Genomic DNA, 27,952 nt, shown 5'->3' with positions numbered 1-27,952 from the left:
TGCAGCGAAGAGCAACTCTCCGAAGAGTTGAAAACCAAGCGGATTTGCCGGTTCTGCTTGAGCCAGGAGGAACCGCTGAGCGACATCTTCGCTAGCATTACTCCGACCGGGGCCGGCGGTAGCAAAACAGCCAAAACTACGACGCCCCTGACGCTGCAGATAATGGCCTGTGTTTCGATTGAGGTAGGTTCTCTAGCTGATCTTTTAGTATTTTAATAAATCATGGTAAACGAATGTTTATTTTGGCGGCCTTCGATTTCGAGAGGAAGCTGCACTAAATTTTGAAGCAAATCGCGACAATAGTTCGAGAGTCTTTGCTGAGCCTATAGTTCCCCTGATACGCGTAGCGCATCAGGGAGGTAAAAATAAGCGCTAAATTTATTGAGGAATGTGTGTCCAAGATGGCGGTGTTCGAAGTTTTCTGGCGGAGCCGGGTTTTAATTTTTGCTTTGCTTAACATAACAAACACTCCTAAAAAATTTTACTTGTGATTACAGTAGACAACAAATGCAACACGTTTCCGTTTCACGGTTAGAAAATTTAGTCATTTTAGAGCTAAAATGGGACAACTCAAAAATGAATAAATTGAATTTCCAGCGCTCTGGCCCAAGTGTGAAAATCTCATCAGTTTAAGCCTTAAAATATTTTGGATGATGTTAAGAATATTATACGGCCTAAAGGGTCTCGAGTAGGGTAATTCATGTATTTTGGACAGGCTGAAGACAACGTTGGAAAAATCATCCCCTAGCTTCCTTAGAAAGTAACTGATTATTTCGCAAAGTTACTAATACGCTTATAATATGACTGTAGGTACTTTGCGTTCCTGGTGACAAAAACCTCAACGAAAGCATTTTAAGCTGAGAAAACCACAATTTGCAATCGCCTGTTAGAATTGCATTTTGGACACCGAATATATGTTTTGGACACCCTCAGGTATATATAATTTGGACAGGGCAATTATCTCAATGTTTAGCCATGAATAATGCTAAATCATGGAAGTAGCATAAATTAACAAATATTTTCTTACGAACAATCAAATTTCTCTGCTTAACAGGCATCTATTTTGATAACTACATATTACAGTTTTTGTTAAAATCGAGGAAATATCGCCAGACCCACAGAATACGCCTCCAAGTATGCAATTGTACATTGTACAGCATCCCCATGTAGTTCGTCAGATGACCAAAATATATTTACAGTAGAAAACTAATGTATTTTGGACACCACCTATTTTAAGCGTTCTAGATGAATGTTAGGAGATTGGCTGCCTAATGCTTCTTTATTGAACATTTTTATTGCAATAAGGCTTTTAAATTTCTTACAATTAGTAATTCAACGATTTTGAGGCGAATATTGCATGTGACTGCGAAGTGTATGTCGTCTTGCATACCTCTGCATTTGAGGGGTTTTAGTGAAATAGTTTACATTTTCGATAATTTTGAAGTAAATTCTTAATTGTTAAGCGTATTTTCACCGTAAGTCATCAGAATAGGGTCTACTTGATCCAATAATCGATATTGAGAAGTATCTACTTTTATAAGCTCTCCGGAACAAGACTTGCCGTGCCTGTCCAAATTACATACATGTCCAAATTATATTTTTTACCCTATACCAAAGTGGAGAATCCTTGTCGTTTTGACAGGTCTCCTGCTCGATTGGAACTATGAGGATGACACTAGATCGACTGTTCCAATTTTGACGTTTCTCCTCTGTGTTTTATCCAGGCTCGTTAATACGGTCTAAACTGATAGGATTTTTGCACTTGGGCCACTACCCGGATAAAAAATACAATAAAAAAACATAGGATTCTAATGTAACAGAACCATTGAAAATAATGCTCTTACAATAGAATTCAATGTTAAAATAACAATAGAATTAAATGTTTCTAACAATAGAATCAAATGTGAATGAGCATTTCACATTGAATTGTATAGGTTGTTAAGTATCGTAACAATACAAAAAAAAAAATAGTTATTTATGTAACGAGTTGCAAAAAGTTGATTTTTTCAGCACGAGTCGTACATTTATCCAACGAGGCTTGCCGAGTTGGATATATACGAAGAGTGCTGAAAAAAATCGAGTTTTGCAACGAGTTCCATACAAAATTTTATGCAATGATTTTTTTCATAATGTAACCCATTTGAGTTGCATAATGTTCATAATGCAACTCAAATGAGTTGCATTATGAACATTATACAACTATTTTTCATTATGCAACTCATTTCAGTTGCACAATGAGCCAGTTCGGAAAAAATTGGCCATTATGATACGAAAATGAGTTATATAAAATGTAAATTATGATACTGAATTGCATAAAGAGTTTTTTCCATACAACTTTTTTCGCAAAACAGAAAATTCTAATGTTAATGAAATGTTGTTAATGCCGATACGTGGAATGAAATATACCGTACATTTTTATGTATTTGTATTGTTTTGAACAGTTAAATATGCCAAGAACATTCTTGTTTGAACTGTGATTTTACATTGAATTCAATGGTTTGGGAATGGTTTTCTATTGTGATACAAAGGATTCTTATGTTTTCGAATTGTTGCAAACAGTGAAATGTACGGTAAACGTATTGTTTTGAGCTGAGACGAGACTCGCGAAGAGGAAAAAAAGCAACGTCAAGTGTAGCTCAACTGAGCTGTCAGTTGTAGCCCGTTTTATAACGTTACCTAAAACGAGAAAAGTATTGCTATCCGAAATAAATTCTGAAGCCAAAATTCACTTCGAGCAACAGTTTCGTCTCCTGTACTGTCAAAAATAAATTGAAAACAAAACATTCCAATGATTACTTTGCTTGCCGATTGTTGGCGATGCAAAATTTCAACATGATTTTGTGTGTGAATGGGATTCAGTCACACGGCATGTGAGGTGAAGCGTTCACGTACGTGTTTGAACCACCAGCCCAAAACATAATGACAACACAGATAGGAGGAAGAAAAAACATCAAACTGGAGAAAAAGTCTTCGCGAGTCTCGTCTCAGGTTTTGAGCAGTGATTTTATTACTGGTTCCACGTTTGGTGCAATGGTTTGGAAATTGTTTTCTATTGTGATACAGAAGATTCTTATGTTTTCATATTGTATTAAACAGTGAAATGTACGGTAAACGTATTGTTTTCAGCAGTGATTTTATTACTGGATCCAAATTTGATTCAATTGTTTTGGAATTGTTTTCTATTGTGAAACAGTACATGCTGGTTTGTATTGCTTTTACATTGAATTCAATGGTTTCGGTTCAGTTTTCTATTGTGATACAGTCATACCTCGATATAACGTAACCTCGATACAACGTAACCTCGATATAACGTAACTCGATATAACGTAACTTTTACCTCGATATAACGTAACTTTTTTTTTGGTTCCAACTTTTCACTGTTTAAATAATTAGAGTGATTTGCAAAATTTTCTATATGATATTACACCCCTCCCGGAACCAAGCCTGCTATCAAGTTATGTGTTATACGACCAATTTCAAAGTTTTATAAGAGTTTTCGGTGTCACAATTGATGAGAAATGTTATATAGCTCTTCACAGAACAAACATTACATCTTCTACTCATTATTGACATTATATCCCTACTGGAACATAGCCTTTAAACTCCAAACGAGATGACAGTAGACAGCATTGGAAGTGAACTAGATTTCGTGTGATACTGGGTGTAAGAACGTCAGTAACGGTCCGCTTTGTCTTAGAGTAAATTTTGCAAAAAGTCACTAGAGAAATTCTCTGATAAATCCCTGGAGGAACTTCTTGAGAAATCACTGGAGAAATCCTCAGAAGAACTCTTGAAGTAATTCCTAAAGACATTCCTGAATAAATGGTGGAATAAACACAGTTATTTCTGGTAACATTCAGGAGAAGTCTTAAATTACATAAGGAACTTCTGTATAAATCTCAGCAGGAACTTCTGGAGGAATTCGTGCACTGGTGGAATCCTAGTTGGATTTTCAAGAAGGGTCACAGTGAGAATCCATGAAAAAAACTCAGGTTGAATTCCTGAAGTAGTTAAAAAAAATCCTGGATGCATTCCAGGAAGAACTCCTGGAAAAATCAAATAAGGAACATCTGGAGGAATCTTTGAAGAAGTTTCTAGTGGAATTCTATCCGTTATTCTTGGAGATATCCTTACAATATTTTTTATGATTTCATAAAATGATTGACGACAAATAAATAATTCTTCTGCATCCCAGAAAAAAAATTTCCAAAGAATCTCTGGAGAAACTTCTGGAGAAATCACAGATTTTTTTTTGCGGAATCTGAAGAGGAAATCTTTTGGAAACTCCGTCAAATTGTGCTGGATGAGTTGCAGCAAGAATACCTGGGTGAATCTTGGCAAATACCTCAAGTAACACACTTGTCATCGAAAAGTCACAGCGGCACAGGCACAGGCTTTCATGACGTAGAAGTCACTGCGATTTACTTTTAGCAAGTAAGAATTAATTTGTTAGAAGTAAGTCACAGTGACTCCTGCGCAACAAAACCTGCGCCGCCGTGAGTCATCTGCGACAAATGTGTTACTTGGGACTCTTCGAACAGGAATAGTTGAAATATTGGAACTTTTTGGAGGATCCTTGCAGGAGTGACTGGAGAAATCCTAGTAGAAATTTTAAGAATAACGGCAGAATTAAACCTTGCAAAAATCTTGGACAAAATAAATCTTGAAAAGCAAATCTTTTTGGGGAATCCTACAGAAATCCCTTGAGAAACCACAGGGAAAATTCGTGAAGGAATCATAATAAGAACATCTGGAGCAATTAAAGCAGGCGTTCCTAAAAATATCATATTCATAGCAGATATAAAACTCATTAAGAATTCATGGAGGAATCAAGAATCCTTGGATAAATATCATTAGAAAACTTCAGGATGAATCACATGAGGTGTTTCATGAGGCACTCAACCAGGAACTTCTGGGTGAATTCCTGAATTATTTCTAGAGAAATCCCGTGAGGAATTCGTGGAGGTATCATTGGATTATAATTTTGCCTGCGTCACATAGATTTCTTACTTATAATCACACCAACAGATAACGCTTGACGTTTGACCAGTTCTAGATGCAAAAAAGGAGAAGAATATTGATTTATGTGACATTGGCTTAAATAGTAAAATATAAAGAGACATGATAAGTATTCGACTTATGTATGATCTTACAAACTTTTAAAAATTGTGCTCATTCTGCGAATGGAGTGACGTGAGAAAAGTCGGAGTCGTATATCGAGGTGAGAAATCTCGACTCGAATGAGGTGACTCTCCATTTGATTTACACGGCGAGTCACTTCATTCGAGAGTGGATTCTTCATCTCGATATACGACTCCGACTTTTCTCACGTCACTCCATTCGCAGAATGAGCACAAATATATGAAATTCAATGATGAATGAAATATATATAAGAAAGGCTGGAAATCACTGTTGGGTGATATACATAATCTTTTTGGTTATTTTCTTTCCAAAATATGATTTGAAATCGAAATTCGTGAAAAAAAATTTTTGCTTCGATATAACGTAACTTCGATATAACGTAACGAAAATAAAATTGCAGTTACGTTATATCGAGGTATGACTGTACAGAAGATTCTTATGTTTTCGAATTGTTTCAAACAGTGAAATCCACGGTAAACGTATCGCTTCGAGTACTGATGTTATTACAGGTCGCACATTAGATTCAATTGTTTTCTATGGTGAAACAAAAAATTCTAATGTTTTTGAATAGTTTAGGTACAAAAGAAGGCAGGGTTAGATTTGGGTTAGACGTATTTGTGCTTTCTGCTTTTGTTCTTGACTGCATGAAAAACTCTTAAACAAAGCGAACTGAACTATACCCGAGTAAAGTCTGATAGCAAATTGAAAACTAGTTTTGATGTTGTGATATTGCAAATTTTGATAACTCAGGTTGTTGTCGTTTTGGCCGTTTTAACGGTTAAAACATCAAAAATGAGAGCAGAAAAATGTTCCCGTAACAGCAAGTTGAAAACAGCTCCTGCCATCAGTGATAGCAAATTGATAACTGTTTTTGAAATCAGTGCAAAAAATGAAAAAAAAAATCTTTAAATGTAGAGTTTTTGCGATTAATATGGAAATCTAAATGCAATAGGATAATTGTACAAATGATGTATGATTAAATGAATTATACTAGAATGCCTAGAAGTTTTGAAATTATTTAAACAATTTAATATTTATGATTATTTGAAGTGACAACAAAACGAAATCAAAATTTGAAATCAAATATAATCAAGATAAACCGATATCAAAATGTGATACCAATTTGCTGCTGATTACAAATCGTGTTTTGGGTTTGCTATCACTATGTTGTTGGAGTTTGCTCGGGTAACTATTCATTTGGACTAGAAGCTTGTATATTTTAAGCAGCATTTTAGGGACACAGACCGAACAGTTATCAAATATTTGGATCATTCATGTTGTAAATCGAGTAATGTCAAGTTGCACTAATGGTTGAAGCTTTGGCTCCCATGCCCCACAGCCAGATAACTGGGTTTAGCAGACTAAGCATTATATGTGGCAACACTATAAGCGGCATGATGGAACCGTGCCTAAGCACGCTAAGTGTTATTAGCCCACTAATGTAGTTGCATTTATTGGGTGATGAGATACAAAAGTAACATTACAGCGTGCTTAGCCATTATTATAGCACTTAAAAGTACTCGATATACTACATCTTGAACCTATATGAGAAGATCGTTCGAAGCGTTCAAACACAATGTAAAAGATGACTTTTACACTATGAAACATTCGTGTGCCATTTTGAAACTCCCTTCCCTAAGTTAATTGATTTTCGTCTACACAAGCTTCTGTAATTGCATCGGGTGGGCGATGAGGTACGAAAGTAACATTGAAGCGTGCTTAACCATTACTATAACAATTAAAGAAATTCAATAGAATAATTTAACTCAAACACATGCGTTCCAGGCTGAAAGAGCAAACCTATGTTGGAAGACCATTTAAAGCGTCCAAATGCAGAATATGTTTCTATTCCGCGAATAAAAGAAAATGAATCAAACATAACATATTTCTTTTTCTTTTTCTTTGAGTAACGTTCTCACGGGAACAAAGCCAACTTCTGAGCTTTGTGGTTATATGAACACTTCCGCAGCTGTTAAACGGGCAGTGGCATCTAGTTGCCACCTAGATTTTTGAGAGTTTCTTTCAAACAAAAATCCTTTTGTACATGTACCGTGCGAGCACCATATTATGGACAACTCCATATTCTGAACAGTCGGAAAATCCAAAATAGATTTTTCTCTTATGAAGCAATAGTATGCGTTGACAACTCTTCTAGTTTTCTAGGCCTTATAAACATGGACGAAACTACGATTTTTTGCTAGGGGGTGCACTACAAATAAATATTCATTAGTTCATCCATTCATCATTCATCGCCCCATATCTCACCAGCAATGTATTCAAATTATAGGGGGTGCCTGGCAACCCCGGCACCCCCGGTAGTTTCGCCTATGCTTATAAAGGGTTAAGAATAATTACATAAAAAAGACTTTAGTTTCAAAAACCCAAAAATTAGCTCACATCACTGTTGTCAGGACAATCCATCTCAGTGTTTAACTAAATGCAACGAAATGTAATAGGATAAGAATTGAAATAAAATATATTGAATTAAATTGAATACTGATTTCAGAAACCTAAAACTTTGTAATTTGCTGTATACAGTATGACCCATAAAAAATGCGACATTCCATTTTTTTGCGGTATTTCATGATTTTTAATGAAATAATCCTAATGAATTAAACTTTTTTGGATTAGGATACAATAAGGAGGTCATTGTCATACAGGATCTCTGAATTTGTTGTCAAAATATTCATTGGTTACGTATATGGGATACCTTATAATTGTTAATAATTTCTAAATAAAATCAAGTTTTCCTCTAATTTTCAGAGCATAATGAACTAAGATAAAAACTTTTCAACACATGGAAACCATGAAGAAATATGTACTCTTTAATACGCCCATGATTGAAAAATATTTTAAAAATAATTTCAAATGTTTAGGAAACAAAACTAAAAAAGGTGCTACATATTAAAAACCGTATTTAAGATAAATTAATAAAAAAATTAATACTGTTTGAATATTTTTCAAAACATTTTTTTTGTCGATGAAGGCATATAAACCTACATTTATAATAGGTACAAATACTAAGTACTTAAAAACAATTTCATGCTTAAAACATAATATTTTCTAAAAATTATCATTTGTCAAATAATTCAATTTTCAGAAAATGTCTCTTATTTTATAAGTTAATATTTTTTTCGTTCTTATCCGACGAATCAACGAACTCCTGAAGACCTTATCCAGCCATGAAAGTACTATTTTGAAAATAAAATTTGATTGAATGTGATTGAAAGCAATGGACTACCAGCTTTGGCGGAAATTGCAACAGATGGCGCTAGTGAGCAGGAGTATTTCACCTTTGAAAATGTATGAAGAAAATAACAAAAATGAGTTTTTACACTAATAAAACCTTTTGTCGGAAAAAATATTTGGTACAGGATGTAGGTTATAATAATAGCAATCTGCGTTACCAAATATTTTTTGCCAAAATTTCATAATAATTGAAATATTTAAAAAAATGTTCAAATTCCCATACATTTTTTCGACCGAAAACTTCTGCCTCGATATTGGGTTCTCTTCCTCTTCCTATACATGGCAAAATATGACGTCACGAATATACATGGAGTTATGTTTATCATCTGTCAAATGCAAACAAAAAGGAAGCAAAATTTGGAACGGCAGTCGGAGGAACGGAAAAGTAAAAAAGAATTAGGTGACAAAAACGGTGCGTTCCGGAACACCGGTGTTCATCGTCCGCGGAGAAATGGCTGCTGGAGCTACAATTTGCAATAGGTTTGTATTGTACTTGGATAAATGATTGAAAAATCCAGATAGATTTGGATTTCCATTTGTAAACAAAGCTTCATTTCGGCTTTGTCCGTATTTTTTGTCTATTTTTTTTTTTTTGTAGAATAACGAAGGCGGAGGAGCTTTGTTTACATCTGCTCGAGCCGGGAGTGGTCCTTGGTGGTTAAACGTTTGTTGGAAATCACCCGAGCCTGACCTGTCGTGCAGATTGATTGCAGTTGCGGTGCCATATGAATGGTTAGGCGGAACGACGCAAACTTCCTACGGCGTTGTGCTGATATAGGATGTCCAGGTGGAGCGCACCTTTGTTCAAATTCCAGAAAGGTGTCTGCTCAAACATCGGTGAAAAAACACAGCAGCATCAAGGTAGGAATTCGGAAATGAAGGTGGGGCAAGAATTGATCCAAGATAACTCTATGAATACAAATCAAATTACTCTGTATGAGCCTCTGCACGAATTTGCCTTGTCCTGCTCACTCCCACAGAACATTTGAAAACAGTGCGCACAGTAAAAGTCAAATTTGACTTTTACTGTGAGCGCTGCTTTCATGTTTTCTGTGGGAGTGAGCACTAGGCCAGATTCGTGCAAAGGCTCATTCTTTCACGGCATTTGAAGAAACTAATCAGTTTATGACTATTACGATTGGAAAATCATCCGATCAATCTGTTTTTTCCAAGGACTCTTCCAGGAGTTCTTTGTGGCATTCTTTTGGTTTTTTTTTAGGAATTGATTCGGAGATTCCTGCAGGAGTTTATTCAAGAATTCCGCTGGTAGTTCCAGCAGAGATCCTTCCAAGATTTCTTTCGAGTAGAGTGACTGGGAGGGGAGGGTGGCATTATGTTCCAATTTTGACAGGTTTCCGGCTCGTTTAGAACGGGAATTTGTATGGTTTTAACAGATAATCGCTGTTCTAATTTTGACATTGACGCCACTCTTCTTTCCAGTGTGGAGCGGACCTGGTGTGATGGTTAGAACACTTGACTATCACGCTGAGGACCTGGGATCGAATCCCACTCCCGACAAACTCGCAAAATGTGAGTTCTTCCTTCGGAAGGGAAGTAAAGTGTGGGTCCCGAGATGAACTAGCCTAGGGCTAAAAATCTCGTTAATACAGATAAAAAAAAAAAAAATTCTTTCCAGTCATTCTACTCTCAAGGATTTCTTTTTATAATTCCTTCTAAGATCCTCCTTCAGGGAATCCTCCTGAAGTTCATTCATGGATTTTTGCAGAAATTTCTAGGGATTCGTCTAGGAGTTCCTTCAGAGATTCTTCCACAATTCCTACAGTGTTTTTATGAAAATCTTCAGAAATTGCATCAGGAATTCTCCCACGAGTTACTTCGGGGATTCCTCCAGAAGGCCCTTCAGAAATTTACCCAGGAGTTTCTTCAGAGATCACTTCAGGGGTTTTTTCAAGGTTTAGTCCAGGAGTTCCTTCAGTGATTTATCGGGGAGTCCCATTAGGGAATCCTTGTAGAAGTCCCTTCAGCGATTCCGTCAGGAATTCCTGCAATGATTCCTCCTGGAGTTGCTTCAGGGATTCCTGCACAAGTCCCATTAGGGATATTCACAGAAGTTCGTGTAGGGATTCTTCTAGGAGTTCATTTGGGAATTTCTTCAGGAGTTCCTTTAGAGATTTCTTTTGGAGTTCCTTCAGTAGTTCTTTCCTTCTAGATTTCTTACAGGGCTTAATCCAGGAGTACTTTAAAAGAATTCCATCAGGGGTTCCTCCTGGATTTCATTCATGGATTTTCGCAGAAAATTGATTAGGATTCTTGCATGGATTCCTTCAGAAGTTCGTTCAGGTATTCTTCCAGGGATTTACCCAAGAGTTTCACCAGAGATTCCTTAACCCTCGAGCAGTCGCGTCTTCGACTACCTGCAGCGACGCCACACTCACGGTGTATATCACAGGCGTGCATTTTTCATGGTGCGTGTACTTAGTAAACTAGTTAGGGATTCTTCTAGGGTTTCCCTGGATTCCTTCAGGTATTCTTGCAAGGATTCATTCCGGATTCGTTCAGGAATCCAGGAATCCTTCCAGGATTTGCGTTGTGCTTCGTCAAGCGCTCACCTGGTAGTGGTAGTGAACATACAGGGGATGGCCAAAATGTTTGGGATAGGCAACTTTTTTTTCTCTCACAAAAAAGTTCAACAAGCAATAACTTTTCATAGAGCGCATCAAAAAATCTCAAATTTTGACTGTTTGTCAACCTATTATGTGTGCATCATTGGTACAAATTTGGGCTCGATTGATTAATATTTCGCAAAGTAAGAACCGTTAGGGTAAAACACTTTTTTTCAAACAACTCATTTTTGAGCTGTCATATCTCGGAAACCAGTGAACCGAATTGAATGAAATTTTGAACGTACACTAACAATATGTAAATGCTTCACAAACTATTAAAACATAGGTACTTTTAAAACTTTGAAAAAAGTTATCATGGATTGACACTTTTTGGATTTTTCTCGAAAAAATGTAATTTTTTTACATTAATGTCAATAAATTTTAGTGTTAATATCCAAAGATTTTCCACTTCTGTTCTCAAGTTATCTCTAATCAGATATATTAGAGCCTATTTAGATTAAAGGAAGAACACATTTAGTAGTTTTTGTGTGGTATTGTAAATTTGACTTATTTTCCTCTATATGGGTAAAAATTTCAATCCAGTATAACTTAATTCACCGTAAGAAAATATTACATTTTATAAAGTCGTATTAAGTATCAATATATTGTTGATAAACGTTAAAAAATTCATTCAATTCGGTTCACTGGTTTCCGAGATATGACAGTTCAAAAATTAGTTGTCTAAATAATAGTGTTTTACCCAAACGGTTCCAACTTCGCTAAAAGTTAATCAATCGAACCCAAATTTGTAGCAATGACGCACATATAATAGGTTGACAAACAGTCAAAATTTGAGATTTTTTGATGCACTATATGAAAAGTTACAGCATGTTGATTTTTTTTTGTGGGAGAAAAAAAGTTGCCTATCCCAAACATTTTGGCCATCCCCTGTACTTCAAACAGAAATAAAAATACAAACGATCTGTTAGGATTATAGATGCTAAAGATACAATAAACTCGCGGAAGCGAAGACAACAGTAGCCAAACAAACTGTCAATCATATTGACCATTACTTGCCTTTTCTTTCTGCACAGTACTCTCAAAGTGGAATCCAGCCATTAACGGCTAATTCAAACCCTTCAGTTCGTCTACCTATATTGTTAGGATAGATGAAAAATACAAACTATATTTGGCTGAAGAACCGTTGGAAACACGGTTTCGTTTAAAAGTTTACTATTTTTTCAATTTCTTTCAATTTCGTCTGGCAATCGTGGCTGTTCAATATTTTTATTTTCAGTTATCAATCTACCCACATGGCGAACACTATCATTGACATCCTCATCCTGGCCACCTACAGCGTTGAACTAGTACGAAAAAATCTTTTAACTGTTATAATTATGAATTTTATAAGCAATAAAAAAAACCATGGGGTGGGGGTGTTCTGTTGTACTCTATAAAAAAAATCCGAAAACCCAAAGGTAGGTTCACCATGTCTTCTTAAGTTGATAGTCTAACAGTTTATACCTATGTGATTCATAAATGTCTACTGTTTTAAAACTATTTTTTCTCCTACAACTTTAAAATAAATAATAAGTGATTCTTGCGTTTAATCACCAAAAATCAAATCTGGTTCACCAAGTTTTCCCCAAAGTCGCGCGGTGACGCATTACTACTTTTTTAATCAAATTGTTTCTCCTAAAACTTTGAAGTAGATTATAAGTGATTCTTGCGTTTAATCACAAAATATCAAATCTGGTTCACCAAGTTCTCCCCAAAGTCGCGAGGTGACGCATTACTACTTTTTTAATCAAATTGTTTCTCCTAAAACTTTGAAGTAGATTATAAGTGATTCTTGCGTTTAATCACAAAATATCAAATCTGGTTCACCAAGTTCTCCCCAAAGTCGCGAGGTGACGCATTACTACTTTTTTAATCAAATTGTTTCTCCTAAAACTTTGAAGTAGATTATAAGTGATTCTTGCGTTTAATCACAAAATATCAAATCTGGTTCACCAAGTTCTCCCAAGTAGCGAGGTGACGCATTACTACTTTTTTAATCAAATTGTTTCTCCTAAAACTTTGAAGTAGATTATAAGTGATTCTTGCGTTTAATCACAAAATATCAAATCTGGTTCACCAAGTTCTCCCAAGTAGCGAGGTGACGCATTACTACTTTTTTAATCAAATTGTTTCTGCTAAAACTTTGAAGTAGATTATAAGTGATTCTTGCGTTTAATCACAAAATATCAAATCTGGTTCACCAAGTTCTCCCCAAAGTCGCGAGGTGACGCATTACTACTTTTTTAATCAAATTGTTTCTCCTGAAACTTTGAGGTAGATTATAAGTGATTCTTGCGTTTAATCACAAAATATCAAATCTGGTTCACCAAGTTCTCCCCAAAGTCGCGAGGTGACGCATTACTACTTTTTTAATCAAATTGTTTCTCCTAAAACTTTGAAGTAGATTATAAGTGATTCTTGCGTTTAATCACAAAATATCAAATCTGGTTCACCAAGTTCTCCCCAAAGTCGCGAGGTGACGCATTACTACTTTTTTAATCAAATTGTTTCTCCTAAAACTTTGAAGTAGATTATAAGTGATTCTTGCGTTTAATCACAAAATATCAAATCTGGTTCACCAAGTTCTCCCAAGTAGCGAGGTGACGCATTACTACTTTTTTAATCAAATTGTTTCTCCTAAAACTTTGAAGTAGATTATAAGTGATTCTTGCGTTTAATCACAAAATATCAAATCTGGTTCACCAAGTTCTCCCAAGTAGCGAGGTGACGCATTACTACTTTTTTAATCAAATTGTTTCTGCTAAAACTTTGAAGTAGATTATAAGTGATTCTTGCGTTTAATCACAAAATATCAAATCTGGTTCACCAAGTTCTCCCAAGTAGCGAGGTGACGCATTACTACTTTTTTAATCAAATTGTTTCTCCTAAAACTTTGAAGTAGATTATAAGTGATTCTTGCGTTTAATCACAAAATATCAAATCTGGTTCACCAAGTTCTCCCAAGTAGCGAGGTGACGCATTATTACTTTTTTAATCAAATTGTTTCTCCTAAAACTTTGAAGTAGATTATAAGTGATTCTTGCGTTTAATCACAAAATATCAAATCTGGTTCACCAAGTTCTCCCAAGTAGCGAGGTGACGCATTACTACTTTTTTAATCAAATTGTTTCTCCTAAAACTTTGAAGTAGATTATAAGTGATTCTTGCGTTTAATCACAAAATATCAAATCTGGTTCACCAAGTTCTCCCAAGTAGCGAGGTGACGCATTACTACTTTTTTAATCAAATTGTTTCTGCTAAAACTTTGAAGTAGATTATAAGTGATTCTTGCGTTTAATCACAAAATATCAAATCTGGTTCACCAAGTTCTCCCAAGTAGCGAGGTGACGCATTACTACTTTTTTAATCAAATTGTTTCTGCTAAAACTTTGAAGTAGATTATAAGTGATTCTTGCGTTTAATCACAAAATATCAAATCTGGTTCACCAAGTTCTCCCAAGTAGCGAGGTGACGCATTACTACTTTTTTAATCAAATTGTTTCTCCTAAAACTTTGAAGTAGATTATAAGTGATTCTTGCGTTTAATCACAAAATATCAAATCTGGTTCACCAAGTTCTCCCAAGTAGCGAGGTGACGCATTACTACTTTTTTAATCAAATTGTTTCTCCTAAAACTTTGAAGTAGATTATAAGTGATTCTTGCGTTTAATCACAAAATATCAAATCTGGTTCACCAAGTTCTCCCAAGTAGCGAGGTGACGCATTACTACTTTTTAATCAAATTGTTTCTCCTAAAACTTTGAAGTAGATTATAAGTGATTCTTGTGTTTAATCACAAAAAATCAAATCTGGTTCACCAAGTTCTCCCCAAAGTCGCGAGGTGACGCATTACTACTTTTTTAATCAAATTGTTTCACAATCACACAATTGTTTTTTAATCACAAAATATCAAATCTGGTTCACCAAGTTCTCCCCAAAGTCGCGAGGTGACGCATTACTACTTTTTTAATCAAATTGTTTCTCCTAAAACTTTGAAGTAGATTATAAGTGATTCTTGTGTTTAATCACAAAAAATCAAATCTGGTCATGAATCTGGTTCACCAAGTTCTCCCAAGTAGCGAGGTGACGCATTACTACTTTTTTTGATCAAATTATTTCTCCTAAAACTTTGAAGTAGATTATAAGTGATTCTTGCGTTTAATCACAAAATATCAAATCTGGTCATGAATCTGGTTCACCAAGTTCTCCCAAGTAGCGAGGTGACGCATTACTACTTTTTTAATCAAATTGTTTCTCCTAAAACTTTGAAGTAGATTATAAGTGATTCTTGCGTTTAATCACAAAATATCAAATCTGGTTCACCAAGTTCTCCCCAAAGTCGCGAGGTGACGCATTACTACTTTTTTAATCAAATTGTTTCTCCTAAAACTTTGAGGTAGATTATAAGTGATTATTGCGTTTAATCACAAAATATCAAATCTGGTTCACCAAGTTCTCCCAAGTAGCGAGGTGACGCATTACTACTTTTTTTGATCAAATTGTTTCTCCTAAAACTTTGAAGTAGATTATAAGTGATTCTTGTGTTTAATCACAAAAAATCAAATCTGGTCATGAATCTGGTTCACCAAGTTCTCCCAAGTAGCGAGGTGACGCATTATTACTTTTTTAATCAAATTGTTTCTCCTAAAACTTTGAAGTAGATTATAAGTGATTCTTGCGTTTATTCACAAAATATCAAATCTGGTTCACCAAGTTCTCCCAAGTAGCGAGGTGACGCATTACTACTTTTTTAATCAAATTGTTTCTCCTAAAACTTTGAAGTAGATTATAAGTGATTCTTGTGTTTAATCACAAAAAATCAAATCTGGTCATGAATCTGGTTCACCAAGTTCTCCCAAGTAGCGAGGTGACGCATTACTACTTTTTTTGATCAAATTGTTTCTCCTAAAACTTTGAAGTAGATTATAAGTGATTCTTGCGTTTAATCACAAAATATCAAATCTGGTTCACCAAGTTCTCCCAAGTAGCGAGGTGACGCATTACTACTTTTTTAATCAAATTGTTTCTCCTAAAACTTTGAAGTAGATTATAAGTGATTCTTGCGTTTAATCACAAAAAATCAAATCTGGTTCACCAAGTTCTCACAAGTCGCAAGGTTTTGCATTACTTCTCTTGTTTTTCAAACATGTTCTTTGCCTTGAAGAATTGAAATAGTTTATAAGCCACTTTTGCATTTTACCGGAAAATAGGTATCCATATTGGTTCACCAAGACTTGTTCCCAATCTGTGAGGTGACGCAATATGTACTATTTTTTTTGTTCGTAACCTTCTTGGTGCCTGTAAACTGAACTAACAAAACGAGAGTCCTTAACGGGCAGCAGAAATGATGCAAAAAGTGCGCTAAAATTGGAAATTGATTTAGTTATATTATAGACTTAAAGCCATTGGTTGATCCGTCTCTCTTGAACACAAATCCCTTTAAGCGTGACGTACTTTATGTAGGAATGTGATATAGTTAGCGCAGATTTTGAATTGTACAATGCATTTTGTATTGACTATTTTCACCTAACACTTACATAACTATTTCAACAAAAATCTTCTGTTTGCTCACACGCTTCCATTAGCGGCCGGACTTCCATCAATCGTCGTCGAATGAACCAGGGCAGCGGATCACGTTTTCGGAACTGCGAAACATGTACTCGACCAACTTAGCGTATCCAGGACTGAACAAAAAGTCGGTGTGAAACACATCCTCCGCAACGTTGTCACAGATTGCATCGGTTACCTCCGGGTTATATTCCAAACTGGTGAAACGTTGTCGAAAACTCCTGCATCAGTTTCGGATCCTGGTAAAATAACTGCACGGCCACTTCACGCTTTTGAACTTGAATGGTTCCATCAAATTTTTCAATATTTCTTTGGTTGGCCGATCCATTTTTCTTTTATATTCCTTGCAATTTGGAATCCAGGAGGTACGATCTAAAATAATGCAAGTTCATATATGAAATTTGGTTTTCGAACATGACAGTACTACAAGACTTACCTACACTCCTCCTCTGGAAACTAGTGGTTCTTGCTTGATTCCTTCGGGGCACCATCAGCAGATACCTTCTCGCACCGCACGCTCTCCAGCTACAGACTGACACTCTGTTATCACCCGCGAACTCAAACGAAATTCAGGACAAAATTAGTGCGATTTTTTAACTTTACTCGATAATTTGTTAGGTCCTGCGTTGTTTAGCTGCGATGGCTGCGATCACTTTCACTACTCTTGTTTATGTTTTGCTCTTACTTACGCAAATGAGCTGTCAAAAATTTCCCCACAGCAGGTTTACCGTACTGCACCATTTTTTGGCACAAGAAGAATATTTAATTATTTTAAATGCTCATTTTAAACAAAAATAAGTATATGCACTTCGTTTCTTTGTGGTTTCATTATAATATGATAGAAATTTAAAACAATGGGCTGAAAGGCGTACTAAAATTATAGTTTTAGTTTTAATCAGAAGTAAAAATTCACAAAGTGCAATTTTCCCTAGATTGGTGCAAGTACTGTAAACTTGATTATGCTATCGTGCCGCCATCTGTTGGAATTTGGTGGAACATTAGAAAGTTTCTATTAGTTTCCTATAGAGTTGCAATATACTTGAAGCGCCTCTCGCGGTGAAATATATCGGAAACCGGTGCAGGTAGTTCATTGAAAGAAAATTATATCCTTAAAAACGGCCTCTGGCGCGTAGACGATTTCGACATCCATATGTTCAACGCTATATTTCCAAAGGTATGTGCATGAAATCAGTCTATGTTCCTTTGCCATTATCAGATTGGTGGCTCTACTGTACTATCCAATAGATACATGCAAGGTTAATCAGTTCGAGATAGGGGAACGATGACTTTGAAAACTGTCGCATTTTTTTATGGGTCATACTGTAAATAACACACTAGGAGGATTCACTTAACAGCGTAAACTGATCAAACGTCGCGATCACCAAGGCAATCTTTGATTATTTCATTCGCAAAATCATGAAACATTTCAAATAAGCAGAAAATCATGGCTTACGCAGCAATTTAATCTGTTTAGTGTAAATATTCTACAAAATCTATACGCGTTTTCAATATTTTTAACGTTGCAAAACGCGTCTTCAGCATTCAGAAGAGGGGTAACACTTGCTATCAAATGTAACAGCAAATGAATGAAAAATGAAGGATTGACACGCGGATAAAATCGGAACATTACTGTAACCCTACTATCATTCATTCATGTTTTATTTCAGGTGTATAAAGATGATGGCATGCCAAGCACCATTTGCGATAACTGTCGCCATTTGATGGATCATTCCTATCGGTTCAAACAGATTTGCAAAAAGGCGGATACCCTCCTGAAGTCATATCCAATTACGGGGGTATGGCCGGAAAAGCTCCATGTTCCTGTTAATCTTTTCAAGGTACGTGCCATGTCCGGGAGACTCAATTCAGGCATCATTTACTTTCCAATGATCAAGAAGTATAAATTTCCTCTATATATTACAGACCCTTTCGGTGGAAGCCGCACCTAAGCCATCAATTCGGTACCTTCCAGTTCAGGAAAAGTCCCCTTCAACTTCAAATGCCACTAAAATAGGTCGCGTTGTTACCAAATCAGCAGTCGAACATCACGCAGCGCCTTCTACAGCGAGTGCCTCCTCTGTGGAACAATACATAGTCACTGGCACCCCTAATGAGACACGCCTGCAAATCGGACAGGTGGAGGAGGACGTTAAACCAAAAATCGTTAAGTTGAGCATCGAAGATTTGCGGAACATTAAACAAGGAAAATCGATAAGCAAAGCAAATCTCTTACAGAAAACGTCACCAGCATCTAAGCGTAGTGAAACTAATTCCACAAAAGCTTCAGCCACCGGAAAATCGTTACCGGAGAAGAGATCTCCTGTGAAAATCATAAACGGCAGTCTGGGGAGTGCGAGTAAAGCTCCGGTAATTTTGAACAGCATGAAACCACCCAACAAAACGGAAGAGCACATTGTCCAAACCAGTGATGGGACGCTGGAGATTGTGTGCATTGAATCTCCCCAGGAACCGGCGCCGGAACCGGTTAACCCGATGAAAACGGCTCCCCCGGTCGAAACCCACGTTTATCCCTGCACCGAATGTGAGCGGACATTCCCGTTGCGTCAGCTGTTGGAAATTCATCAGCAAAATCACAACCGAGAACGGAACTACCCGTGTGAGATGTGCGACAGGCGCTTTTTCAGCAAATACGATTTGTCCAAACATAATCTTACGCACACCGGCGAGCGACCGTTTGTTTGCATAATCTGTAAGGCGGCTTTCTCCCGATCCACACTTCTAACTCGCCATCAGAAGGTTTGTGCATCAGTCATCAGTCCATGAAGTACATTTCGAATAATTTCGTTTCTTGCAGATACACAAAGATCAGCCAAAGTTCCTGTGCATGTACTGCGAACGGACGTTCCTATCCAACGAAGAGTTGCAGAAACACATGGAGTTTCACAAGAAGAAACGACCCTTCCAGTGTCAGAAATGCCCTAAGACCTTTGCCTACAAGCAGGGTCTGGAACGGCACGAGGTTACCCACGAGACGAATCTTCCCTTCCCTTGCGAGCACTGCGATTTGAGTTTTGCTTCGGCTAGCAAACTGGCGCGGCATCTGACGGCTCACGCTGGAGCTCGACCCTATCCGTGTCGAATGTGTTTAAGGTAAGTTTTCGCGATACAGCACATTCATAAATAGCAAGCATTACGCATAAAATCAGGGTGGCCACAGACTCGGGAAATGCGGGAAAAAGTCGGGAATTGAAATCCATCGGGAAATATGCGGGAATAAGTCGGGAATTTTGTTTATGATCGGGAATTTTCAAAATGATGTATAGCGCCTCCAGACTGTAAGCCCAAACCTAGTTTTAGCACTTGATTTACTTTAAATCCAGATTCTTATACAGTTGAAGTTTCACGCAGGAATCTCAAAGAAAAACAAATGATGCAGATGAGTATTACCTAGATTCAGAATTACGAGTGATTTCTTGTTTGATAGAGATTATCCGGGTGGCATGTTTTGATTGTCCGGATGCTTGAGTCGACTATTAGACCCTATTTTAAATCACAATTTTTCAAAATAAAGTTTTGAACGACTAAAAACCCTAAATTACAAGCTTATGAATGATTGAAAAAAAAGCAATGATTGGCCGTTTTGAAAGTGGAGTTTATTCTGATAAGATTAACGATTAGGCGGGTGATGTTTGCACAACATGTTACTGTTGGGAGATGCTACAGAATGGTATGAAAATCAATTTGTTTACCTTTTAGGGATAGGCCCTTTTCAAATGTAACGCGAGACTTCTCCAACATTTTCTTAGAAAATTTTTAGCCTGTTACTTGGTACAAATTTCCTAAATGGAGGAGAACATTCCTCTGAAGCAGACCTATATAACTGGTTTATCATAGCTAGAGGTGTGCGCCGCCGCGCCGCGCCGCGCCGATGAGAAATCGGCGTGAATCGGCGTGCGGCTCCCCAAGCCAACAAGAATCAAAAATACTATATTTTTTAAACAGGGATAGGTAAAGGGGGGTTATACCCATGCACTGGTGGAAAAAGTTTATGGTTATGTTGTTTGAAGCCGATCCAGGAAGCATCGGCGTGTCGGCGTGGCAAACGGCGGCGGCGGCGGCGTGAAAACCGCACGCCGATCGGCGTATCCCTTCTCAGAAAGGCTACCATCATCAAAACCAAAAAATTTCTGCAGCAGCACATAGCTAGATGTCCATTTGTTGCAATCCAATCATTAGAAAGTAGTTTACTTTGTTCATAATTGTTTGAGAAGCTCCACGCCGATGCACGCCGATTTTACGCCGAATGTTCGGCGCACACGTCTAATCATAGCTTAATAATGACGTAAACCAGAAATCATCAAAATCATGCGCAAAAATACTATCATTTTAACTAGAAGAGTATGAAAGTCTACAGAATATTTAACAAAGCTATTTGTCGAGAAATACAGTTCGAGTATAATCGAGGAATCACTTAGTTTGTAGAGCTTCGACTGTCCACTGCCAGGAAAAACTAAGCAAATTAATTTTAGTTGAAAACCCCTGGAATTCTGTTGGTAATCACAGAATTCTTGTCGATGGAATTTTGTATGTTGACGAACTTTGAAAAGGATTTTCTGATTGAGACCATGGAGAAATTATTGACATAATTTTAAGGATTCTATCCAGATTTTTTCCTTGTAATAGTTAGATTTTTTGCCGAAATAATTGCTGAGACAAATTACAATTAATGTTTTTATTGAAACTTTAAAATTATTTCTTAATTTGCTAGTGAATGACTTCCTGATATTATTGCTTTGCAGAAGTATTTAACGTTATTTCTAGAAATTTCAGAATGATTTAATAGAAAAGCTCTCTGCAATCACCAAAGTCATCATACTAACATAGTGGCATTTTATTTTATTGTTTTTTTGAATAATTACTAAAACATTGAAAATTCAGTCGCCACGGAAGAATTTCTGGTGGATTTTTTATGGAATTATGAATTTATGGCGGGAGGAACTCTTAAAGTATTTTCTGCGTAAAGATTTGTAGAATTACTGGATTAATTTATAAATACATAAATACCTAGAATCCTTACAAATCATGACATTAAAATGGAAGCAAAATTTCAAGTTGATAACCAGAAGACATAATTCTCTAGATTTCCTTATAGATACGACTGTGATATGTTGATTCGGGTAATGGCTTTCAGTCTGTTTCAATTCAAAACGGATTCTCATGTTTTCATCCGACGTTTCGGACACATTGTGCCCTGAACGATAAAACGGGACTTTGTTAATTCCTAAGAAGAAGGCACAATAAATGTGTCCGAAACGTTGGATGAAAACATGAGAATCCGTTTTGAATTGAAACGGACTAAAAGCCATTACCCCGAAACTCTAGATTTTTTTAATGAAATCTTTCAATGTATGTCGAGTCAAGTACAAGACACTGAAGACGACCTTACAGTTGAGGTCGAAATACGTATCTGTCAAAGGATGCAAATTCTTAGTGGAATTCAAAGGAACAGTACTCAACCCGATTTTCTTTTTATTTATAGCCAGTTTCTTCCAAGAGTATTGACATAAATCGCCAGCGAGTCCTTGTAAAAACCCTTTATATACGAAATATTAAACTATGTGCAATTTAACCCTATCCTGCCCATGACTTCTTTTAGTGTTTAAAAATAGTTTTTATTATTTTTGCTAAAAATGGTAGAACAAAATCTTATTTTCTATGCCAAAATTATCGTTTAAGGCTATTACAACTCAAATATAAGGTGGTGCTCTGGAGCACCACCAGGCATTTGGAGAGCTTTATTTCATAATTTTTCTCGTTAAAAATGGTCAAATCACAGGATGCTTCATTTGACAATCCAAGAAAATCATTTTCCCAACCAGTTTTATACAAATTCATTACAATTCGAGACAAAATGTTCTCAAAAACTCGAACTTTAATGCCACCAGAATTCTAGAATGGTGTGCAAACAATGATTACATTGGAAAATTGCTTATTTTTTGCACGCCATGTGCCCAGTGGTGCATATATGCACCATTCATATTGTATCAAATTAAGGGTTTAAATGCACATTTCAGTTCTTTTCAACGTATGACTACACAAATAAATAGTAAATCTGTTAGAGAACTATTTTTATTTCAACCCATGAGGATAACTATGCCATTAATTGAGACGTCAAAGTTTGTCATTATTTTTTTGTCGAAAAAGTAGATTTTCGTGAAAAAGTTTTTTGACAAAAACATTGAATTTGTATGCGCATACTTAGTGTAATGCCTTTAGATAGAGAACAACATGTGCAGGGCTGGTAGCAAAGACTGATGGTTGAAATAGTTATTTTAGTGACCAAGTTCACGAAAATAGTGACTAAATAGTGACTTACAAATGGCAAAAAAGTGACTAAATAGTGACTTTTGGCAAAAAAAAATATATGATTAGCGGCCAAAAATTGTGAGCCGAACTTGATTCAGAAAACCTTGGGGTACGGCATAATAAACATTTTCAGGAAAAACTTCTCCGCCAAAAATTATGAAAAATATGCATGTGTATGCAATTGTTAGTAGATGTTGTGCAGAAATAGATGGATATCAAGTCAACGTTGAAAATGATTGTTGGAACTTACAGCTTCTCTTTAGTCGGTTTCAGTAGAACCTCAATGGAGAAACATTGGTGCAAGCTACTGGTATTTTTTTAGTTAAAGCTGATATTATCTTGAAGAATTCGAGATGGAATACTCAGAGGTTTATTGAACAAATTCCTAAATAGATTTATATGAGAATTATTGCAGATATTTTCTTTGGATCTTATATGCGAAATGATTTTTTTTATATAGATTTTCCTGGCAGGGAATGACTATGCTTCAGATACGTAATGTCTTTTAAAATTCCGGGAGAATTATTTTCATGATTTGTTTTAATGAAAATCATCTAGAAAGCATATGTAGATAAATGTATAGACAATTTGTGGGCAAATTTATATAAGAATTTCTCATATTTCTTTGAAATTATTTGCGAGGAACTCCTTAAAACTACAATAAGGTGGAAATTAAACAGAAATTGGTTACACAACTGTGATAGAAATCCTGTAGTATTTGTTAACGTATGCATTTCAAACATTTCTGAAGGACTATTGACGAGAATGACGAAAATTTAATTAAAATTTAAACAAAATTGCTACCTTTTTCGAAAACTCCCATATTTGATAAAGAGATTCCAAAAATAGTTAGAGGTAGAATTTTTCACTTATTTTGAGCGAATTCTCCGTGGAGTTCCAGAGGAAGTCATTCAGTTTACATAGTAGTTAGTGACTAAAGTATCTAGAAATCTTGGAAGTTTGGGATGCCCCAGCTGCAATCGAACAGACATGTTTTCTCCTTTATCAGACGTTTTGATGACAACAACTTCTTCAGGGAATAATAAGTGTTGATAGCTATTGTTGTCAATAAGCTTTATAAATGTAAGCAAAAAACAAAGCAAAAAAAAAGTGAAAACAAAATAGTCAAAACAGTATTTGGCGATGTTCCCGAAAAACTCTTGTCAAAAATAGTGCACAATTTTTGAAAATTACTGGAAAATATAATTTCAAAGATTTCTCCTCCAGACATATTCGTCAAAGAACTTTATCAAGAAATTTTTCCAGGCGTTGAACTACAGCATCCGCTCGATAACTGACTGCTCTTTAACTGGACTGCTTTTTAACTGGGCGCTCGATAACTGGAGCAAAGTCGAGTTAAAAAGCAGTTATCTGTCAAAAATAAGCGAAATATAACCTCACATTTTACAAATCGATAAACAAAACAAAATATAACAATAGCCTCCGGCTCCGAAAGCTCAGTCCAGTTATCGAGCGGCGTTCGCTTACTGGACTGTCGACAAAGCCCAGTTATCGAGCGGAAGCTGTATAACATCATACATACAGAAATACAGACAAAAGCTTTTGCTAATGATAAAATTTCACATGCAATGCAGAAATTGTCATGGAGGTCATACAGGAGCATATTTTGAGGCTGACATCGTTAATTGTAACGTTAATTCGGCCGAGAATTTCTTCAAGAGTTCTGGCAAATATTTCCTAAAATTCTTATTTTACTTAATAAAAATCCTCTATTTTTTATTTCTGAGGATGCCATTACAAGTTTATTCAGATTTTTCACCTTTATTTGTTTCGGTAATAGTTCAAAAATATTCATCGCTTTATCTTCAATGGCTAAACTTCAATGGGACATAATGCTTTATAATATAGCCATGAATATTATGCAAACAACAACACTTTAACAAATAGATTGAAATCTCTCTGATAAAGACACCTAACTTAACCTAACAATACTACGAATCAAAATCAGTCACTCTACATGGGCGATTGATACATTTACTCGCACTGTTACTGTCTCCAGTAACAAGAATAATATTTTTCTCGTTGACTAGGTTATCATTTGCCACAAAACATTAAAAATAGTTGAAAATAGTGACTTTTCAACAGAAAAAGTGACTAGTTGAAACGTCATGAAAATAGTGACTTTTTAGTGACTGACCCGAAAATAGTGACCAAGTCACTAAATAGTGACTCGCTACCAGGCCTGCATGTGAAATCATGATTTACAATTAAAAACATTCAAAAAACTTCATTAGTTTCAGAGATACAAGGGTTGAAAGTTATGGTGCTCTACAGACACCATGGGCGGGAAAGGGTTAATGAATTTCGGATAATTTTGAAACTGGTGGTTTGTATACGAACCTGTTAATATCACGTAATTTAATTTTCTTAATAATTATTTGTTTACTCAATTCATGAATAGATTTCCTAATTTGCCACCAGCAGAGTATGCGAGAAAATATCACAGACATTTATTCAGTATTTCTGCAATAAACTTCTTCCAGGAAATTTGTTAGCAAATTCCTCGAAGAATTTCACCAGAACACACTTCCATAATTCTGGCTATAGGAATCAAAACAGACTTACGCCATAATTCTGGCTATAGGAATCAAAACAGACTTACGTCAAAAATTCTGTCTTTCATATCTTCAGAATTCCCGACAATACGTAAAAAACTCCTTTAAAGAATTCACCAAAGAGTATTTCAGCTAGCCAACTAGTTTTTTTTTTATTGGACCTTTATCAAGAATTTCTTACAGAGTTTATAATCTTTTGGTAATTCCGACATAAATATTTTCAAGTACAGGTTTACGTTACAGGACATCCGGAATTAGAAACACATTTCGAGCACATGTTACATGTAAATTTCTTTCGATGTTAACGTCTCCAAAATATTGTAAAACTGTCACAGCATCACAATGACATTGAAAATATTTCAGTAAGTTTTACAGATCCACTTAGAAGCTTCACATGCTCCACATAAAAAAAGTCGGGAAATTTCAAAATCAATGCGGGAAAAAGTCGGGAATTTCAATTTTGATTTTGTTTGGCCACCCTGTAAAATGATAAACAATCTGTTCCGACAGGTCCTTCATGCTGAGCCATCATCTGACGAGACACGTCCGCTCGCATCAGGGCGGCAAAGGTGCATACAAGTGTAACGAATGTGCCGCTATGTTTGACAACCAGGACGATTTGATTTACCATTCGGCTGAGCATGCAACTCAAAGTTTAACATGCCCGTTGTGTCGGGAGCGCTTTGAAACCCTGGAACAAGTTACGGAACACATCAAGGAGCACTCGGAGGGAATTCAGTTCGCATGCGATTATTGTGATTTGTTGTTCACGACGGAGCAAAAGCTGGATGATCACTGCCAGCAGGAACATTTGGCCGTTCTGGCCATGGAGCGCACGGAAATGATTCAGAATACTACGGATGAGTCGGACAGTGCGCAACAATTCGTAATCGAAGAGATTTCCATCGAGAAGGATGGAAGCCAAACGATAACAACCTTTGTGGACGGAAAGGAGAAGGAGAAGAAATTTATCCAGAAAGATCAAGTGTTCAAGAGTGAAATTGTGCTGCCGGATATCCCAGTGCGAACGGAGGAGGAATATAACGAAGAAGCTTGTGAAGGTAATTTGAAATTTTGCGTATTTAATACCTACCTATTTAACATTGGAACGACGGTATCAGGTCATATACATTTTTTTTTATTTCGCACATTGTTTGGTTTTGAAATAGTTGGTCACAGGTTTCTTTATATTCAAGGAATACGTTTTATTTTATTATACTTACAAATTTATTAATCATCTTTTCCTCAAAAACTGTATAAATCACAAATAATTCTATTTAATTTTATTTTATTTCTTTTATTTGTCAAGGCGAAGAGTATTACGACGAAGAAGAATTGGACGACGAGATGGAGAGAGCATCAAATGACATAACGATAAAAGACGAAAAACTTGAACCAGTTAGTAAACCACCAGAAAAGCAAGTGACAAAATCTTCACCGGTTGATAACAAGAAATCAACACTGCAAAAACTGCAACCGATCCTGAAATCGGTAACGCCTCTAGTGACTGCTACTGCACCGAAAACTGTTGGAGAAGTTCTGAAAAATCTTCCCAAAGGAATGGTTGTCAAGCGACCAATTGTGCCACCTACAGCCACAGCTACTACAAATGAAAAGAAAGCTGATCCTACTCCGGCAGTGGAAACTTCACCATCTCCATCAACACCCAAACCAGCTATGGTACAAAAGAAATTGCTTCCTTACATGAATGCAAAGCAACCTCCACAGACTCCTCTGGCTAAGAGTACCCCCATAAAACCCATCGAGACCACGAAAGCCACTACCAGAAGTAGTAGCAAGCGGCCAGCAGAAGACACGAAGTCACCGTCTCCGGTTAAAAAAGTAGCTGTGGAAGCTACCAGTACCAAAACTTCACCCTCCACGACAGTGCCAACGCCGAAACCGGTGTTGAAACCAGTGCCCAAGCCGGGCTCTTCCATGAAGAAGAGCAAAACATTCGAAATGAAGATCGGCGACAAAATGGTCAAAGTTCAGAAAGTGGTGATGACCAAAGCCGAAGTTGCTGCTATGGCACGCGATGGTAAAATCGAGATGCAGGGCGACACCATGATACTGAAACAAGGTAAGGCTAAGAAGTAGAGATTAAGCGAAAAAGTTCGTACTGTAAGGTTCAATGTTTGTGGGAACTACGCCTCCAAATAATAAAGTTTTCTGATGAAATATCACGTTCAAAATTAGTGCGATGACATCCTTTACTGCCTACAGTTGCATATCAGTCTCATCTTTGCTGGGTTTCCTATTCATACGAGACAGTTATGTATGTAATTACAGGCAGTTTATGTCAAAATTAAAAAAAATGCACCGAGTTTTTCTTGCGATAAGCAAGAAGAATCGAAAACGAATCCACCGCGAAAAGAAAAGAGGACATGACGAAAATGTGATTGCTCAAGCGCAATAATGGAATAGAATGATATGCGGAGGTTTTACGAAACTGCCAAAGCAGAG

At 36.4% G+C, this 27,952-nt stretch overlaps 1 protein-coding gene across 1 annotated transcript; it reads left to right on the top strand.

Annotated features, from left to right (window-relative positions):
* Window positions 1-27,667, top strand: LOC109412013 (zinc finger protein pita; the record flags this gene model as incomplete). Its single annotated transcript, XM_062851383.1, is given in 6 exon segments — window positions 1-183; window positions 18,251-18,421; window positions 18,507-19,340; window positions 19,399-19,694; window positions 25,997-26,547; window positions 26,796-27,667. Coding segments are annotated over 6 exon segments (2,826 nt in total), but the record flags the coding sequence as incomplete, so codon positions are not given.
* Between the last annotated feature and the right edge of the window lie 285 nt (window positions 27,668-27,952).

This window comes from Aedes albopictus, chromosome 2 (assembly GCF_035046485.1).
Source record: "Aedes albopictus strain Foshan chromosome 2, AalbF5, whole genome shotgun sequence".
Lineage (NCBI taxonomy): Eukaryota > Metazoa > Arthropoda > Insecta > Diptera > Culicidae > Aedes > Aedes albopictus.
This window is presented reverse-complemented; position numbering and strand designations above follow the sequence as displayed.